This window comes from Mustela lutreola, chromosome 9 (genome assembly GCF_030435805.1).
Source record: "Mustela lutreola isolate mMusLut2 chromosome 9, mMusLut2.pri, whole genome shotgun sequence".
Taxonomy (NCBI): domain Eukaryota; kingdom Metazoa; phylum Chordata; class Mammalia; order Carnivora; family Mustelidae; genus Mustela; species Mustela lutreola.
In genome coordinates this window covers 25,868,172-25,882,965 of record NC_081298.1, presented here as the reverse complement: position 1 = coordinate 25,882,965, position 14,794 = coordinate 25,868,172, and the positions used below count along the sequence as shown (strand labels likewise).

General features: G+C 42.5%; 1 protein-coding gene across 3 annotated transcripts in view; it reads left to right on the top strand.

Annotated features, from left to right (window-relative positions):
• KIF3B (kinesin family member 3B) overlaps positions 1-14,794 on the top strand; it is a 44,063-nt gene that overhangs the window by 13,008 nt on the left and 16,261 nt on the right. Inside the window, exons 1-2 of one of the 3 annotated variants that reach the window (XM_059133576.1) lie at positions 7,045-7,064; positions 11,152-12,619. In XM_059133576.1, coding sequence (XP_058989559.1) covers positions 11,216-12,619 — 1,404 coding nt within the window. In that variant the 5' untranslated portion in view covers positions 7,045-7,064; positions 11,152-11,215. Of the gene's footprint in view, positions 1-7,044; positions 7,065-8,383; positions 8,499-11,151; positions 12,620-14,794 lie in introns of those variants that run through there. The other 2 variants (XM_059133575.1, XM_059133574.1) reach the window with 2 other exon arrangements.

The window sequence follows — 14,794 nt, the reverse complement described above, 5'->3', positions numbered from 1 at the left end:
AAGAACACACCTAAAAAAAGGTAATAATCTTTTTTTTAAAGATTTTATTTATTTGAGAGATGAAGATCATAAGTAGGCAGAGAAGCAGGCAGAGAGAGAGGAGGAAGCAAGCTCCCTGCTGAGCAGAGAGCCTGATGTGGGGCTCCATCCCAGGACCCTGAGCTCATGACCTGAGCTGAAGACAGAGGCTTTAACCCACTGAGCCACCCAGGTGCCCCATAATAATTCTTTAACATCATCTAATATCCAGTTCAGATGTCCCTGATTATCTCATACATTTTGTAACAGTTGACTTTTATGAATCAAGATCCAAAAAGGGCCCCAGTCAAGAGCTAGATGTTGTATTTGGTTGATTTAAGTGTCTTACATCAACAGAGTGTACATTTTTAGCAGGGAAACAACTTTATTTCTTTCCTGGATTAGTACATCCAATAAGAAGTTCCTGGCAGGAAGGCTTATCTGGCTTTATAGTTTTGTGGTGGTTGAGAGTGTAAGTTCTGTATGTTGGGGTGGTGTGGGCAACAGGGTGCACTGGTAGTGGGGGAATTAGTGAGACAGCAGGGGGATTGTTACTGGGGTAAGATGGCACCTTCTGTCAAGAGAGGAACGTGTGTAGCTTTTCCACCTCTGGGAAAGGATCCTGCTCCTTACTCCTACCTGTAGTTAAAGGTGTATGCTCAGGATATTCCTGCAGCATTGTGTGCAGGAGCAAAAGACCAGAAACCATGAGAAGATCCCTCAGGAGTTGAATAATCAAATATATTATAAATTTATTTTATTTTATTTTTTGGAGTAAACTCTACACCCACTGTGGGGCTGGAACTCATGACCCTGAGATCAGGAGTTGCTCTATTGGCTCAGCCAGTCAGGTGCCCCATCAAAAACGTTATAAAGCAACCAAACCATGACATCTGGGCAGCTGTTTAAAAGGGGAGGTGGTGCAGAAATTACCTCATTGATCTATAAAGTAAAATGGAGAATATAAATAGTATACATATGATTGAGTTAAGAGAAAGAAAGAAAGAACAAACGAAAGGTGGGAGAGCAATATAGATATATTAATGCTTTGCACATGCATTGAGTATCTCTCCAAGGGGTAGGGGGTAGATTACTTGTTTACTGTATACTTACCTATATGACTTGAATTGTTGTAATCTATGCATATATTGATACACAAATGTACATATACATATGTGTATGTGTTCAGAGTAAGTTCATATGTAGGTCTTTAATAAGATAAGCCTAGTTTTGAATTTTGACCGTTCCACTTAATTACCTTGAACAGATTAATTTCTCTGAATCTCCCATCCTTTTTTTTTTTTTTAAGATTTTTATTTATTTATTTGACAGACAGATTACAAGTAGGCAGAGGAGATAGGCAGAGAGAGAGAGGAGGAAGCAAGCTCCCCGTCAAGCAGAGAGCCCGATGTGGGGCTTGATCCCAGAACCCTGGGACCATGACCTGAGCTGAAGGCAGAGGCTTTAACCCACTGAGCCATCCAGGCGCCCCCCATCCTTTTTTTTAAAATAAGGCTAATACCTCTATCCCTCCTAAGGTGATTTTGAGGATTAGAAGAGGAATATACATTAAACTCTTTTTTTAATCTTTTTTTTTAAGATTTTATTTATTTATTTGTCAAAGAGAGAGAGCGCTCAAGAAGGGGGAGCAGCAGATAGAGGGAGAAGCACTCCCTTCTGAGCAAGGAGCCAGATGCAGGACTTGATCCCAGGACCCTAGGATCATGACCTGAGCCGAAGGTAAATTCTTAACCAACTGAACCACCCAAGTGTCCCTACATTAAACTCTTGACAAACTATGAGTTGTGACTATTGAATATAACAAAACCCCAGATTCTAATGAGGAGTATCCTCTAGATTTGAATATATTTTTAATGTATTTTGAGAATGTTTCACAACTGGATTTAAAAAAGGGGGGGGGAGGGCGCCTGGGTGGCTCAGTGGGTTAAGCCGCTGCCTTCAGCTCAGGTCATGATCTCAGGGTCCTGGGATCGAGTCCCGCATCGGGCTCTCTGCTCAGCAGGGAGCCTGCTTCCCTCTCTCTCTCTCTGGCTGCCTCTCCGTCTACTTGTGATTTCTCTCTGTCAAATTAATAAATAAAAGCTTAAAAAAAAAAGGGGGGGGATTTCTTTCCCTCTTTTTCCCCCTAGATAAATGCTTTCTTTGTTTGCCTGTTTGGGTTATCAAATGATAGGGCATGCCTGACGCCAATTTGAATTTAGGACAAGAATTTATTGTTCATGCTTCTTTTATGTGACCTTTGTAGGTTTTTTTTCCAGATAAGTAACCTGTCTTTCTAAGACACTTAACCAGAAATCAAGGTGCTAAACTTTTTTCCCCCAAAGAAAAAATAGCTTTATTGCAGTCTTCCCACTTGATTATAAGAAACAAAATATATGTACCTATCAAAAAGGCCAAAGAAAGCAAAAAAAAAAAAAAAAATCGCTTGCAAGCTCACCCCTGAGATCAGTGTTGCTTGCATTCCCTGAGCATTCATTACACATCTTGCACTAGGCTAAGCATTGAGCATTTATTAGTTTATGTAATCCATAGAACATTTCTTTAAGATAGGTGTTATTAACTGCATTTTGTGTAAGAAACTATAACTTCTGTAACTCTCAAGATTCTGTAGCTATGTGGCAGTGCAGAAATTCAAACTCTGTCTTGTTGAACACAAAAGCTCATGCTTTTAACCATGACTTTATACCATTTCCCTGAGATCTTTCTCTGAACATGTGCATGTACACATGTAAACATAAATCACATCATAATACCTCTTCTGTTTGGTAGCCTGCATCAGCAAAATGTCATGAACATCTTCCTATAACTAAATACCTAGAGGTGTATTGCCTATTTGATGACTGCATAACTTCCCATTGTAGAGGTGTGTCATAACCAGTCCTTTACTAATGAATTTCTAGGTGGTCAGAGAAGGTACTGTAATAATTATAAACATGTATGTACATCTTGCACATATATTCCACTACTAATGTCCTTAAAATACTTCCAAGAAATGGAGTTGCTATTTCAAGAGATTATAACATTCTGAGTATTACATTTCAATCAATTGATTGATTGACTGAAGGTTTTGATTACTCCAACTCTTCTCAAATAGTCTTTGCCAGTTTGAGAAGATGTGGCTCTCATATGTACTGTAAGGGACAGTTTAAAAAGTTTTTAGACAGTTTGCACAACTATCTAGCTATAAACATTGCCTGTAATAACAACAGACTATATTTTATTAGTCTGGTATTTTGCCATCTTTGCTCTAAATGCCTTTAGGACTGAGGCTACATGACAGACTGTAATGACATTAGAATATCAAAGTTGTCATTGCCATAGACCCCATGGAAGGGCTTTATGACTCTTCTCCAGAAAGTTGAGATAAGTACTTTTACTCCTAGGGCTTTGTTCATCAATTGAAACATTTTTTTTCCTTTAAAAAAAAAAAGTTATTTATTTATTTTTATACATAATCGCTACACCCAGAGTGGAACTCAGACTCACGACACAGATCAAGAGTCACAAGCTCCACCGACTGAGCCAGCCAGGCGTCTCAAAACATTTTATTACCTTATGTCCATGGTGGCCAGTGAAAAGAAGAAAAGAATGAGTTTTAGGACCTGGATATTAGTTTACTAATTAACTTCCCCAACTTTATCCATCTTCTTTTTCCCATAATTTTATTTTTTCTGACCACACAGTATACTCCTACAATTTAAAACTCAAGAGATCTGGGGCACCTGGGTGGCTCAGTGGCTTAAGCCTCTGCTTTCGGCTCAGGTCATGATCTCAGGGTCCTGGAATCGAGCCCTACATCGGGCTCTCTGCTCGGCGGGGAGCCTGTTTCCCTCTCTCTCTCTGCCTGCCTCTCTGCCTACTTGTGACCTCTCTCTGTTAAATAAATAAATAAAATCTTAAAAAAAGAAACCAAACTCAAGAGATGGAAAGGGTAGACATACAAAGTCTCTCTCCTACTCTTGGCCCTCACCATACAGCTTTTTCCCTACAGGCAACCAGTGTTGTTTTCTGGCTCATGAATATCCCTTCAAATATATTTTATGCATATATAAGCAGATAAAGAAGTGTTCCCTCAACACAAATCCAGTGTGCTTGTAAAAGTTCTGCAGGGCAGTGAAGTTCTTTTTCAACAGGTGCTGAATAATCCTGCTTTGAAAATTGTGTAACTCCTGTAGTGATCACTGGCCATTACGGGAGCCAGGAGCCCAGAATTGGACTTGCTCTCTTGGGGTGGTTCAGGGATTGCAAACAAGGAGCCCTGGTACTTCAAATACACTTAGCAGCAGCTGTGAGAGAGTGGTGTTGATGGTGATGAGGTGGATAGAATAGAAGCAGCCACTTCCCCTGGGAGAAACTTGCACAGGGAGTTGTTTTGGGCTGCTTAATAGGGAGTTGCTTTATCTTCTTGCCTGAGAGTTGCAGTGGTTTTTTGGATGGCCCACATGACTTCAGCTGCCTTCCAGATACTCTGAGTCCTTGAACTTCTGGCGAGGCAGTTGGCAGGTGGTTGCCTGGTCTGTTCTTAAAGGACACTGCATTGGAATGCATTGATTAAAGATGCATTAGTGTGCACTTGCAGGCCTCTTTCCGGTAAATTGCTGGGCCTTTATTTTTTTCCCATTTGAAGATACCGCATACTCATTAAAGAACATTTGGAAAACACAGGAATGTTGAAGAAGCAGGGAAAATCACCTCTAGTCCCATCACCTAAAGTGGACCACTGTTGATATTGTGATGTGTCTTATTTTTATAGAATTGTGATTGCATGCATTCAGTTTTGTAAACTGCTTTTTCATTTATGATAAACATTTTCCCTGTCATTACAGGACCTTGGTAAGTGTCATTTAAAAAGATAGGGGGGCGCCTGGGTGGCTCAGTGGGTTAAAGCCTATGCCTTCGGCTCAGGTCATGATCTCAGGGTCCTGGGATCGAGCCCCGCATGGGGCTCTCTGCTCCTTGGAGAGCCTGCTTCCTCCTCTCTCTCTGCCTGCCTCTCTGCCTACTTGTAGTCTCTGTCTGTCAAATAGATAAATAAAATCTTAAAAAAAAAAAAAGATAGGCTGGGGCGCCTGGGTGGTTCAGAGGGTTGGGCCTCTGCCTTCGGCTCAAGTCGTGGTCTTGGGGTCCCGGGGTCAAGCCCCACATGGGGCTCTCTGCTCAGCGGGAAGCCGGCTTTCCCCTTTCTCTCTGCCTGCTTCTCTGCCTGCTTGCGATCTCTCTCTCTGTGTCAAATAAATAAATAAAATCTTTAAAAATAAATTAAAAAATAAAAAATAAAAATATGGGCAAGCATGGTAGGCCTTTCTAGTCAGATCATGTGAACATGAATTTGGTTATAGACAGAGATGCCTATAGGAGCCAGGCAGGAAGTACAAATGAGCAAAGCATGCTGGGAGTGAGACATAGGGAACAGGATTGGGGAGGATTGGAGAGCTCAGGTCCTCCAAAGAGGCAGCTGTTTCTCAGCTCCCATTGCTGCAATTAGCGCATGGGCCAGGGGCTATCAGATATTCCCATTCTTCAAGAGAAGCGGAAGACCTGGTTTTTTTAAAATGTGAAATTAGTAGGGTTTGGGTTTTTTGTTGTTGTTTTTGTTTTTTGAGAAAACATTTTTGAGAAAATTTTAAACATTCAGAGAATAATATGAGAAACAATCAGGATTTACAGCTATTAACATTTTCTCTTATTTTCTTCAAGCCTCGTTTCCCGTTTGTTTTGTTCTGTTTAAGTATACTTAACTTCCAACGCAGGGCTTTAATTCAAGAGTCACTCACTCCACCAACTGAGCCAGTCCAGGGCACCTCCCTGTATTTTTTTTTAAGAGACATGATAAACTATTATAGATTGAAATATCCTTCCCATTTTTTTATTTTATTTTATTTTATTTTTTATTTTTTATCCTTCCCATTTTTAATCCCATTCTCCACTTCTCACCCTGCCCAATTTGGGCAGCTGCTATCATAAATTATTGTATATATATATATTTTTAATTAACATATGATGTATTATTTGCTTCAGGGGTACAGCAGTTTTTTACTACTTACATATACATAAATGCAATTCCATTAACACCATATTGTTCTGTAAGTTTTTAATCATAATTATCACTCTGCACTTGTTTTTTCACTCAGCCTGTTTATTTTTCCATGTAAATTTATATAAGTCTAATTTGGGGTTGGCAGACTCTTTCTGGAAAAGATCAGGCAGTAAATATTTTAGGTTTTGTGAGCCAGCCTGTCTCTGTTACAGCTACATAGCCCTGCCATTTTATAGCTAATGCAGCCATAGATAATAGGTAAACAAAGGGTTATGGCTGTGTTCCAATAAGATTTTATTTACAAAAAACAGGTTGTCGGCTCGGTTTGGCCCATGGGCTATAGTTCGCTGACCCCTACTCTAATGCATTCCTTTTACCTACTGAATAGTATAGTGTCTATGATATGATTACACCACATGTTATTTTTCAGTTCCCCTGAAAATAGATATCCAGGTTGTTTCCCATTTTTCTATTTTAACATGCTGCAGGAAGCATCCTTGTCCATGTTTCCTTGTGTACATGTGCAAAAGGTTTTTCACTAGGACATACACATACATAGTAGTGGAATTGCTGAGGCTTTTTTTTTCTTTTTTAACAAATAAAATGGTCCGAGTAAAATGCTTCAGGTAGAATGTGACTGGTTTGTGACCTCTGTCCTAGAATCTCTGTAGGAAGCCAGTAATGAGATTCTAACCCACACCTAGTTCTAGAATTTGAGGTAAGACTCTGTGACAACTAGCAAAGGTGAGGGTGGTTAATCTAACTGTAAGGGCTGGAGAGCCATCTGGAAGAGGTCATTGCCATGAGCACTGTGAAACTGACTTCCTCAGTGGACAAAAGAGGTGAAGTTGGGGAGAGACGCGGTTTTTCATGGGGTTTCATTCAGACTGTGGTTGTTCATGTTGAAATAACAAGTTCTAACAGAAAATGTCTTCAGGATGAAGGTGACGAGCTGCTGACCTGTGGTTGCTTCTTTCCTGGCAATGCCGTGAGTTCCTTTAAAGATTTATCACTGTAATTAGACCGGCTAGAAGGAGAATAAGGAAGGTAATAAAGTAAAGAAAGAGTGTCAGGGCATCCTTCCAAGAAAACCCTCTCCTTTGAGGAGGACCCAAGCAAGTTTTTAAGCCCTGGTGGCAGGAAATTAAATTAGCCCATCTTCCCAAAGTTCTACGTCAATAATACATGACTAGTTCAGTCGAGCTCAGTGGGTTCTGAAAAGAAATGGTGTTCTGTGTTCTGAGTTGAGATTTAATTAAGGGGATGCAGGCTTTGGGAATTCTTCTTTTTAAAACATTTTAAACATGATTGTAGGTCATTATCATACCTTTGTTTTTATCATTTTAGAGAGCTCAAAAAATAGACCGTGCTCTAACACAAGCAGCTGAACATGAAGGTCACCCTGCTGCAGGCTTTTTTTTTTTTTTTTTTTTAAACAGACTTCGGGCCACATTGTTCTGGTAGGTAAGAACTGGGCAGCTCTGCCTCTTTAGAGTATGCAATGCAGAAAAATTGATCTCTCCACTGATGCATTTGCCACTTACCAACCCCCACAACCTTTTTTTTTTTCTTAAGTTTTATTTATTTAAGTAATCACCCAATGTGGGGCTCGAACTCACAATCCTGAGATCGAGAGAGTTGCAGGCTCCACCGGCTGAGCCAACCCGTCACCTCCTTACCCACCCCTACCATTTCTTACGCTGAGTCTAGGACCTTGTGTGAACCATCCCATGCGCTGCAGCAGAGGGCTCCCCAGAGAAGGCTCAGGGGGCTGGGGTTTGAACTTGGCACATGGACAGCTTTTGCAAGTCTCTGCTGACATGGAAGTAGAGACAGGCTCGGGTCACAGCTGCAGTGGTAGTTTGGGGGCCATTGCCCTGGAAGAGAAAAGGAGATGTAGTGAGCAGACTGGCCATTCTAACATCCAGTTCTTTGTTCTCAAAATGGTAATAGCACATAACAGGTGAGGAATGAGGGACTTTTACACGGTTTTCCTTAAATGGCTTGAGCTTCATTTTTTTTTTTTTTTAAAGATTTTATTTATGTATTTGAGAGAGAGCAAGAATGAGCAAGCACAAGTAGGGGGAGCAGTAGAGGCAGAAGCAGGCTGAGCAGGGAGCCTGATGCGAGGCTCGATCCCAGGACACTGGGATGATGACCTGAGCTGAAGGTGGATGCCTCACCGACTAAGCCACCCAGTTACCCCGTGAGCGTCACTACTAATGGAACATTGATTAGGTATTTGGATCTCAGTTTAATCTGATTTTTTTTTTTAGGGTGACAACTACAAACTGAACAAGAGAATAAAAGTTAGGACTCACCAGTAATCTCTGGAATGACCCTTTGATGAGGGTTTTGGATGAATCTGTATCGGTTTATTTTAATCCAGCTTTATGTTAGTTCATAATGTACTTCCACCTTTGTAAGTACCCCTTAGCCTTAAAATCATCCATAAAGAAGGAGAATGATCCCTGTCTTACCAATTTTATAGAAAATGGATTCCAAGAGGATTAGAGGTCTTCTAGCTCTTCAGTCTAGACATCTAGACATTCTAGACATTACTTGATTACATGTAATGACTAGAAAGTGCAAAAAATAACTTTTCATGTTTCCATGTGCTTAGCAGCAGCTGAATTTTTGATAAAAGCTTAATGGGAGAACATATTGACTCTATATTTATTAATGTACAGCACATAAGCCACAGACTGGCCCATCACGGCCTCACATTCTCACACTTCTTTGTTGGCAGGGAATAGGTCACCTTCACAACTAAAAAGAAATTGTTCGCGCTGTCCTAAGTGTCTGTTGAAATCACAAATGCATACATAGATCCTGTGAGCCAGCAGTTACGCTGTTAGAAATTTATCTTACAGATACACTTTCCCACATGTGAAAGGATGTGGGCCTAGTTTTTTTCACAGTAAAATATCAGAAACAGCTTAAGTGCTAGGATTGCGGTTAAGTAAATTGATGCTTCCAGGCAGTGGGAAATTTTTCTGCTGTTACAAAGAATAAGTTAGCTGTATATTTATTGATGGAACATGGTTTAGTGAGGAAAAGCAAGGTGCAGGACACTGTTATTACTGTGTATAACATTCTACACTTGTGTTAAGAAGGAGGGGGTAAGTATGTACTAATACGTATTTGCTTGTTATGCATAGACTAGCTCAGGAAGATTAAAAATCTAATAATACTTGCCTTGTGGACAGGGACCTGGGCGGCTAGAGAACATGTAAGGGAAAAGGACCTGTCGTTAAAGAGGTCACTGAATCAAGAAGCAGGAGAATCACCTACTTAAAACAAAAACCAAAAGACACCCCACACTGAGGTTTTTAGGAATTTGGGATCCTCGTATGTATCTCTTCACTCTGACCTGCTTGCTTGCTACCCGTTCCCAAAGGACCCATTTAGTCATCCTTTCTTCCGTTCCCTGAGTTTTCTGGCACTAAATGAAGTTCTCGTTTTTGGTTTTACTCTTTTTTTTTTTTTACTTTGGTTTAAAGATTTTATTTATGTGACACAGAGAGAGAGAGAGCGTGCACAAGCAGAGGGAGCAGCAGAGTGAGAGGGAGAAGCCAGTTCCCCACTGAGCAAGGAGTCTGATGTGGGACTCGGTCCCAGGACCCTGAGATCATGACCTGAGCCGAAAGCAGAGGCTTAACCATCTGAGCCACCCAGATGCACCTACTTAAATTTTTTTTTAAAGATTTATTTGCTGGGGCGCCTGTGTGGCTCAGTGGGTTAAAGCCTTTGCCTTTGGCTCTGGTCATGATCCCAAGGTCCTAGGATCAAGCCCCGCAGCGGGCTCTCTGCTTAGCAGGGAGCCTGCTTCCTCCTCTCTCTCTCTTTGCTTGCCTCTTTGCCTGCTTGTGATCTCCATCTGTCAAATAAATAAATAAATAAACTAAAAAAAAAAGAATTATTTGTTTATTTTAGAGGCAGGGAGGGGCAGAGGGAGAGGAGAGTCTCAAGCAGACTCCTTGCTGAGCACAGAGTCCCACTCAAGGCTCGATCTCATAACCCTGAGATCACGACCTGAGCAGAAACCAAGAGTCAGGCGCTTAACTTACCCGCCACTCAGGCGCCCCTACTTAAAAAAAAAAAATTTTTAACACCTATTTTTTTATTTGCATTCAAATTGTCTTCAATTTTTTGGTTGAATAAGTGCTTTCTATATAACGTATTACACCACATCCTCATTTATTTGCATACATTTTGCATAAGCCATAGTTTATGATTTTAGAATGGAAGAGTATTATTGGCACAAGGTAGGAAATTCAAACAGTACAAACAGAGCATAAAGTGAAGTTTTTTCTCTCTCTCTCTTGACCTGAGAGTCCTCTAGGCCCACAGTTCCCCTGCTGAGGCTGCTGCTGTTCCCACTTTGATATGCCTGCTTCTAAGAATATTGTTTTGCATATCACACATAAACGTGCATGCATGTATCCGCCTGCTTATACCCCGTGTTAACTGTACTGTGCACACGGCTCCTCATCTACTTTTTCCACTTAGCAGTGCGTCTCGGGATAGGGTTACATTTAGATTAGCACATTCTTTTCAGTTACTGCACAGGATTCCACTGTATATATGTTATTACGTACGTATGTATTCAGGCAGCCCAGCCCTCTCTTGATGGGAGTTGGCGTGGCCCACAGTCTGTTGCTACCACAACGAATATCCTTGTATCTGTGGGATAAATTCTTAGAAATACAACTGCTACGTCAAAAGGTATCGATAGATAGTTCCAAATTGCTCTCCACAGAGGTTTTAGTAGTTCAACAGGACAGAAGATTATCCAGGCTTATAAAAGGTTTCTAGCTGCTACAACCTGAAGTATAAGATAAAGTATCAGTCAAGGGGAAGACAGGCCCATTCACACAGCTGGTGGACTAAAGTGTGTACTTTTCCTACTGAAGCTTGTTAAGATCCCGTGAAGAAATGCAGCGTGCATTGTAGTCCTTTCCGTAGCTATCAGAAGGGTAGTTAGGAGGAAGGTGACGTGGGTGGGCTGGGTGCTGTTGACCAGCCCTCAGTGACAACTATACTGTCCTCACTTACTTTTGCTTTTTTTCTAGGACCTTAGCATCCTGAGACATTTTGGATTCATAGCCCTCAAGGTTGACCCTGTCAGAGTCCATCATGTCCAAGTTTAAAAGCTCGGAGTCCGTCAGGGTGGTGGTTCGCTGTCGGCCCATGAACGGCAAGGAAAAGGCCGCTTCATATGATAAGGTGGTGGATGTGGACGTGAAGCTAGGGCAGGTGTCAGTGAAGAACCCCAAAGGCGTGGCCCATGAAATGCCCAAGACCTTCACCTTTGATGCAGTCTATGACTGGAATGCCAAGCAGTTTGAACTCTACGATGAGACATTCCGACCGCTCGTGGACTCTGTCTTGCAGGGTTTCAATGGGACGATTTTTGCCTATGGACAAACTGGGACTGGGAAAACCTACACGATGGAAGGAGTTCGTGGTGACCCTGAGAAAAGAGGGGTCATCCCTAACTCATTTGACCACATCTTCACCCATATCTCTCGATCCCAGAATCAACAGTACCTGGTCAGGGCTTCTTACTTGGAGATCTACCAGGAGGAGATCCGAGATCTGCTCTCAAAGGATCAGACCAAAAGGCTCGAGCTCAAAGAGAGGCCTGACACTGGCGTGTATGTGAAAGACCTGTCTTCCTTTGTCACCAAGAGCGTGAAGGAAATCGAGCATGTGATGAATGTGGGGAACCAGAACCGCTCTGTCGGTGCTACCAACATGAACGAGCACAGCTCACGCTCTCATGCGATTTTTGTAATCACCATTGAATGCAGTGAGGTGGGCCTTGATGGAGAAAACCATATCCGCGTAGGAAAACTGAACCTTGTGGATCTCGCTGGCAGCGAACGGCAAGCCAAGACCGGCGCACAAGGAGAAAGACTGAAGGAGGCCACCAAGATCAACCTGTCCCTTTCAGCCTTAGGTAACGTCATCTCTGCCCTAGTGGACGGCAAAAGCACTCACATTCCATATCGGGACTCAAAGCTGACCAGGCTCCTCCAAGATTCTCTCGGTGGCAATGCTAAAACTGTGATGGTAGCCAACGTGGGACCTGCCTCGTACAATGTAGAAGAGACTCTGACCACTCTCAGATATGCCAACCGTGCCAAAAACATTAAGAACAAGCCAAGGGTCAACGAGGACCCTAAAGATGCCCTCCTTCGCGAATTCCAGGAAGAAATTGCTCGGCTCAAGGCCCAGCTGGAAAAACGGTCCATTGGCAGGAGGAAGAGGCGGGAGAAGCGGAGGGAAGGTGGTGGCAGTGGTGGGGGCGGGGAGGAGGAGGAGGAGGAGGGAGAAGAGGGTGAGGAGGAAGGGGATGATAAGGATGATTACTGGCGGGAACAGCAAGAAAAACTGGAGATTGAGAAGCGGGCCATTGTAGAGGACCACAGCTTGGTTGCAGAGGAGAAGATGAGGTTGCTGAAGGAGAAGGAGAAGAAGATGGAGGACCTGCGGCGGGAGAAGGATGCAGCTGAGATGCTGGGCGCCAAAATCAAGGTACTACAGCCTTCCTCAGCCCCTCTGTTCTCTCAGGGCTTCCCGTTTTATCCAAAAAATGGTATGACAGGTGACGTCCCTTTCAGTTTTACATTCCCAACAGCTCGGTGGGATCCAGTGTCTAGTAAACATTTGTTGAAGAGAAGTAAAAACCATTTCTTCAAGTTTATGTCGAACTCATCAGAAGAATAATTATTACCTATGTGCAAGGTATAAAAAGCAGCAATAAAACTGACACCCAGGGGCCCCACAGCCCGTGTGACAGAACTGAATCCCTATCTTCACAAGCTTTGTGTCCCTCTCCCCCAGAGCTAGCCCTTGTTTTGAATTTGGTGTTTCCTGACTTTTCTTTATGGTTTTCTCATATAGGTATATGTCTCTAAAAAAAAGGAGAGTTCCACACAATTTTGTACCTTTATATAAATGAAATCCCACTCCTGCAGTTTGCTTTTACTTGCCCAACCTTACGTAATAAGATTTGTCCAGATTGACACTTGTAGCTGTGATTCATTCATTATTACTGCTCTGAGAAGCGTGTGTATTCCATTCTCCTGATAGTGGGTTGTTTCCATTTTTTGCTATGAATGTTTTTGTATTTGGTTCCAGGAGAACACATATGAGCAAGAATTTCTTACCTGGCACCATTAGGTCCTCGGGTTTGTACAGCTGTAATTTTGCTAGATAATCACAAGTTATCTCAGTGGTGGCCACGTGAAGCGAAGCTTCTACCAACACAGTATGAACTCTGGTTGCTCCTCATCCTTACCAGTGTTTATGACTATCTGCTTTTTTTTTCTTATTGACATATAATGTATTATTTGCCTCAGGGATACAGGTCTGTGAATCATCAGGCTTACATACTTCACAGCACTCACCATAACACAAACCCTCCCTAGTGTCCATCACCCAGACACCCTATGCTTCCTCTCTCACCCCTCAACAACCCTCAGTTTGTTTCGTCAGAGTAAGAGTCTTTTATGGTGTGTCTTCCTCCTGATCCCATCTTGTTTCATTTTTTCCCTCCCTACCTCCTCTGCCCTGCCTCTCAAATTCCTCATATCAGATTGTATGATAATTGCCTTTCTCTGACTGATTTATTTTGCTTAGCATAATACCCTCTAGTTCCATCCTTGTATGACTATCTGCTTTAATTCTCTATAAAATGGTATCTCGTTGTGGGGTTTTTTGTTTTTTGGTTTAGCCCAACTTGGGGCTTGAACTCATAGCCCTGAGATCAAGACCTGAGCTGAGATCAAGACCTGAGCTTACCTGACTGCGCCACATGGGTGCCCCTCTTTGTGGTTTTAATATGCAGCGCCCCCAACCATAGAAGATACAGAACAGTTCCCTCGCCCCACAAATGCTCCCTTGTAGTCAGCCCCCTCCCTCAACTGACTCCAAGCTCTGTGAGTCAGTGGCTGACTAGCATTCTAGAGCGTGGAGACTCCTGTGTCTTTTCTTTCTGGTGCCAGTGTACCATTCCATCAGGCGCCCAGACTCTGGGCTCCCACTGGCCTTTACTGGCAGAGGAGAGGACAGAGCCAGCCCTGGAAATCTGAGGATGACCGCTGCCTGCCTATAAGCTAGAACAGCTCTGAGGTGTTGGGTTCTTTCTTAATGAATTTATGAAAACTCTGACTTCGCCTCACAGATGTATCCTTGTTTATTAATTTTAAAATGACCAGTGATCTCTTTTTTCTCACCTCCCCTGCCCCCACTGTATGAAGCTGTGGCTTTATCTGTGGCTTCATCTGTGGCCCTTTCACAGAGCTGCGTTCTCTTTTACTTCAGAGGCAGGGGTCCTTTCCAGAGCTTTCAAGACCTGATGTGAAAATGGAGTCCAATACAACACAGTTAGGGCGTCACTTTGTTCCAGGGAGGGGCTTAGTCTGGGATTCAACGTCAGACGCCACTTCATCCCTCCTCATTCCTGCACTTGACATATAACGGGGAGTGCCCGTGTTTGATGTGCATGCTGGTTTCTAGGATCACATCTGTTATTCAAGCCTAAGAACACCTAGACTCTCTAAACAACCTGGGTTATTTGGGCAACTCTCAGAAGCCAGGTGTGGCAAGACTCAATATTACCTCAAGGTCACTGAATCTCTTAGACTTGATTTTATTGGAGAATGATATTACTTCTGTCTCAGAATCTCTGGATGCTATAAAATCATA